Source organism: Lepeophtheirus salmonis, chromosome Z (genome assembly GCF_016086655.4).
Source record: "Lepeophtheirus salmonis chromosome Z, UVic_Lsal_1.4, whole genome shotgun sequence".
Lineage (NCBI taxonomy): Eukaryota > Metazoa > Arthropoda > Copepoda > Siphonostomatoida > Caligidae > Lepeophtheirus > Lepeophtheirus salmonis.
In genome coordinates this window covers 20,284,557-20,290,025 of record NC_092584.1, presented here as the reverse complement: position 1 = coordinate 20,290,025, position 5,469 = coordinate 20,284,557, and the positions used below count along the sequence as shown (strand labels likewise).

At 33.8% G+C, this 5,469-nt stretch overlaps 1 protein-coding gene across 1 annotated transcript; it reads left to right on the top strand.

Annotated features, from left to right (window-relative positions):
* On the top strand, nucleotides 1–4,633 carry eIF2beta (eukaryotic translation initiation factor 2 subunit beta). The gene is made up of 6 exons (XM_040725862.2): nucleotides 1–60; nucleotides 187–489; nucleotides 548–919; nucleotides 984–1,068; nucleotides 3,936–4,134; nucleotides 4,199–4,633. Exons 2-6 carry the CDS (start codon nucleotides 472–474, stop codon nucleotides 4,512–4,514), a joined length of 990 nt encoding a protein of 329 aa, XP_040581796.1. The 5' UTR covers nucleotides 1–60; nucleotides 187–471; the 3' UTR covers nucleotides 4,515–4,633.
* The last annotated feature ends 836 nt before the right edge of the window (nucleotides 4,634–5,469 follow it).

Sequence of the window (5,469 nt, the reverse complement as noted above, 5' to 3'; positions counted from 1 at the left end):
ATATTTATAAAGTAATTCTCTCTCTCTTTTATGATGGTGTCATAGGGCGCAGTTATTTGGGTAAATATAATATATAAAAAGTAAAAATGTAGCAATTTATATTTGTTTTTTTGCATTGACTCCTTATTTATTATCGCTAAATATAGGGTTTTTAATTATTCTCTATCGTTATATTCCTGTATTTAGAGTCCCATTAACGTCATCCGTTCCCCTAATAAATTTTCCGTGAAAACTAAAAATCGTTGCGTACTAATCTTGTACTAATAACATTGATAATAGCTAGCTTGCTAGAAAGAGCAACATTTGGTAGCATTGACTATTTACGACTACTAAAAAGTCAGCTGCTATTCGGCGAGGGGAAGTTCCATGTTTAACTTAAAAAGAAAGGGAAAAGAACTCATTAGATCTTCTGCATAGCCGTGGACTGACGCAATTTCACGTGGTAACCAAGTCCGGAATCATTCATTAATTATGACTGAGGAAGAAACTGTGAGTATAGTTAAAGATCCAGGATAATTCATGGTTTTAATGTCGATGAGGATTTCAGGTCTTTGATCCAACCGCAAAGAAAAAGAAGAAAAAAAAGAAGACTCCCTTCGATTTGGATGGCGCCGTAGAAGGAACGACGAAAGAGTCGTCGAGTGAGAAGCCTGCAGAGTCTGAGGAGAAGGAGGATGGAACCTACCCTGCAGAGGACGATTTGGATCCGGACAACCTCTTCAAGAAGAAGAAGAAAAAGAAGAAGACTGCTATAGACGGGGAGGAAGACACGAATGAGACGGATGAGAAAGGGGCGCTCTCCGATGGAGTCGATGACTTAGATCTGGAAAACTTTGGCAAAAAGAAGAAGAAAAAGAAGGTGAAGGAACCTCTTACCATGGAAGAACTTGATCAGGCTGTAGATGATATCATTAATGAAGTGCGTTGACTTATTCCCTTATTATGTTATTCACTCACTAATTATCTCTCTTTACCACTCACAGGAAGAATCTTTCGGTCTGAAGAAAAAGAAGAAGAAAGTCAATACGGAGTTCAGCGATGACGAAATAGAAGAAAACAAGGAAAATAGTAAGACCCCACATTACTTATTCATTATTCCGTCCGACTAAATGTACATTATACATTTTATTAACCAACTTATTAAAAGTGATAACTGTGTACATAATATTCCCTTTCACACTTTGGTGTATATCTGTTGTGTTCAAGCTGTGCAACTTCAATGCATTATTTGATGAACACATCATTTGAATCGATTAAAATTACATGGCGAAGGAGTAATACAATATAACTGTTTGCATTTTAAAGCTGATAATGTATGCTACATGATACTTCTATAAGAAAGTAATTATCTCCGCCCAATGAAGTTCAATGTTTTTGCCTCTGTTTTTCTGATTCTATGTTGGTCACTAGGATTACGGCAAAATATTTTGATCTAACTTGGTCGACAGTTATATTAAATTTTGAGCGCAAGGTAGTACAAAATGTTAAAAATACATAATTAACCATAAATTTTGGAACATATTAAGGTACAGTCCTCAAATTCGTGGCCTTATGTAGGTTTCCTAAAGATGCTTTATATAGCAAAAAATCCAATTTATGACAAATGACCATCGATCATTCATAGAATATTCAATTATTCTCACCCCAAGTAATGTAAATCCTTCAATTCAAATGTACATATATATGGACCTTGGACCAAGAAGGGACAAGTTCAATATTAATGGTTTTGCGAATGGTGTACCTACTAACATCTTAATACGCTCAACTATTTATTTTTTTTAAATTACTTCATTAACTGCTAAACAAGTAATTTCCTATACTCATTCTAAAGAGATATGTCGTCATAATAGGAAATCCCTGATCATTGCTAAAGAGGAGTCGAATGTATCTAATTTTCACTTAAGTTTATTTTATTCATGAACACACTTCCATTATGTTTTTAATTGATGGTATTATGAAAGTTAACGATAATTGAGTATTTACCCACGATCCCATTAAATATTTCAATATCTACTACACCTTTGCAGTCAAGATTGTATCAACGATAATAACGAAAGTTAATTATTGTAATATATAGCTTATTAATGTCAATCAAAATTCTCAATTTTGACTCATTCGTGGGCTTTGGGTCTACGATATGTAGTGTACAAGTTGTAACTTGTTCAAACAGATTTTTATAATCTACATTTTCAATTTTACCTGCTATTAATTGCTGCTATCATTTCATTATAGTACATTAGATGACTTATTTCTCATGTATTTACGAGTAATATATTTTATTATTGACATTTGAATTTTATAATGTGTAGATAATAAAATTAAAAATGAGTCATTTTTATTTGTTAAGTTACACATTTAATATTTAAAATCTCAGAAAATTTCAGTGATCGTACATCCCTATTATAAGTTCTTCATTTGAAATGTTTCATCTCATTTTTTCTTATTGCAGTTTGTACATAGTACAAAATCGCAAATTTTATAAGACATATTCAAATCCGCTCCTATCAGTCCTTAAGACTTTTGGTCCTTCGGACTGTCTGTACTAGAATTGATTAATACATAAAGATGAGTGACGTCATCAAGGATCGAACTTTATAAGTTTTAGGACTGATACGTAGGACCTGGACTACAGTCTTTAGTCCTAAATAAGGACTCACAAAACACCAGTTGTTGATACTCTTTTTATTTTATACAAAATCTAATTTTGAGCCAGAGTAGTTTAAAATGCGAATTTTTCAGACTTTTATGCCATAATAATGGCTTTTATAAAGATTTTTTAAATGATCAATTTAACAACTTATTGTACTTCCATTTTCATATATATATATAGCTTCGGAAAATATTTTACATCATTCGGATAAAAAAGAGGGTATGTGAATACATGTAGTATTCAGTTTTATTTTTGTCATCTATAGTTTATCTCTTTGGATATGACTGCATGCTCCTTATTCATTATTTATTTTAAGCTTTGCATGATCTTATAGTTTAATTTTCTACACTTTCAAAAGGTGTGATTTAATTAATTATTAGTCTATATACCTACAGGGTACAGCAGCAAAGCGCGGACTCGAGAGGTTACTTTAGAAATACCCTAATATATTTTTTTAATTTTTAATAATTTTAACAAAACTCGTAAATAAGGCCTTTTCAAAGTTGATCATTCAATATATCCACCTTCAGTATTAATCACAGACTTAACACGTCGCTGGAAGACCTTGTAGAAATGGATGAAAAACTCATCAGCATGTTGTCCCACGCAGCCACTATGGTGCCTTCAGTGAGTCCACATTTGTGTTTGGAGATTTGTTTGTATCCATACAACAAAAGGGCCCTCATCTCTATGCTTTAGCTCTCGAGCCTCCTGGGCTTCATCACCTCTGTCAGAAGATGGGGGTTGAGTCATTATTTATGAGATCAATCCCATGTCGCTTTTACGGCCCTCTTGATGGTCCTAGAGGCCACAGAGAAATCGTTCATCGATTAGGGGGATCTTCCTTCATCTCTAAGCTGGACAGGAACTCTGGATACATATTTAAATTTTGCCCTCCACTGCCTGCTTTTCTGGAGAGGTATTCTTCATCTTGGATACCTTGAAAACCTGGCTTCTGGAACACGTCACTATGTCCATAATCCTCGTCACCTTAACTTTAGCATCTAGGAGATCTAAGATCTTCCAGAATGTCAATAAATAATCACTTTCTAAATTAAAGAGAAAATTTAAATTAACTGAGAGTCCACGTTTTGCTGCCCCACCCTGTACATAATTTATTCCTATTTATTTTAATTATTGTATCTTTTTGAGCTATCAATTTGATAAAATAATTTTCACTTGGTTTAAATAATATTTTTCCCCTTCTTCTTCTATTTAAATTTAACTTTATTTATTTCCTACTCTAGATTGTTCAAAAGCTTAATTTATCTACCTATGATTTTAGTTACCGACAGTCCTTGGATGACCTCCGATCGTGATTATACCTATGATGAGCTCCTACAACGTGTGTTTAATATCATGAAAGATAAAAACCCAGAAGTTGTCGCTGGAGAAAAGAAAAAGTTTATTATGAGGCCACCACAAGTTGTTCGCGTTGGAACCAAGAAAACTGCATTCGTCAACTTTACTGAAATTGCTAGAATGTATGTCCTTTTTTTTTTATATTGGGGAGATCTCATTTTAACTCCTTGTACATTTTCATTTCAGGCTCCATCGTCAAGCAAAGCATTTATTAGATTTTTTGTCTGCTGAGTTGGGTACTGTAGGTGCTATTGACGGAAACAACCAGTTGATAATGAAAGGACGCTTTCAGCAAAAACACATCGAGAGTGTTCTTCGACGTTACATTAAGGAATATGTCACATGTCATACATGCCGTTCTCCTGACACAATCTTAAACAAAGAAGCTCGGTTATTTTTCCTTCAGTGTATGGTCTGCCATTCCAGATGTTCTGTACAAACCATTAAAACCGGTTTCCAAGCTGTTACTGGAAAGCGTTCAGCAATCAGGGCTAAACAATAGTTTTGGATCGTTTATTGGTTACTTAAGTTATATACATAGTGGAAATAAAAGTATTATTTATGTAAACATCATTTTTCACTTACCTAATTTTGACATTCTAATAAATAAATCAAAAAGGATATTTTCTTTCATTCATTTAAGAGCAACACTTTCGATTAACCTGAATAGGAGAAAATCCCGGCGGAAATGGCATGTAACTGCTTTGACTAGATCCTGAAGACGATCCTCCCAGGCTAGATAAAAATATATAATAGAAGCATTTTGATTTAAACTTAACTCAAACCTGGAATTAACTTTTTACTTAGAAAATATTTAGTAGTATTGCTGTACACATTGGGATCAGTCATGATTAATCATATGGGAATGAGTCAATGGAACGAGTATTGAACACGTTATAATCTGTTACGTACTTGCACCATGATTCATACCCAACTCGCATATCCATCTTCAGTTGTAACATTCTTCATTGGAAGAACAAACGCATCCGAGGAGAAGATCAACAATTTGTGACTCTGGGTCAAGGCCAAAAGCTTTCTTGGGCTTTGGAAAATAAATACTGAGAATGGAACATCGACCATGTTCAGCAGACTGACATAATTTGTGGAATTTAAGGAAAAAATCTGGAGATGGAGACTATCACAATGAATACATTAGTAATAATTGACCGCCGGAAAAGTTATAAAATGAACTGCAAGGTTACTTTGGATGATGACGAACTTGTATATCTCACAAATTCTTATGCTCCAAATCCAAAGTTATTACCACCAGGATCGGGCAAGCAAAAGACTCTGATATAACTTTAATATGATGAAACTGCTCCGTATGTTTCTTCTTGAGAAAAATTAAATACACTTTGGGTTAAAAGATGGTCTTTTTTTAGTTTTAAAAATTTAGGGAAACGTAGTTATATATAAAAATGGTAAAGGGCTTCACGATGAGAGAAACTTTGGGAACC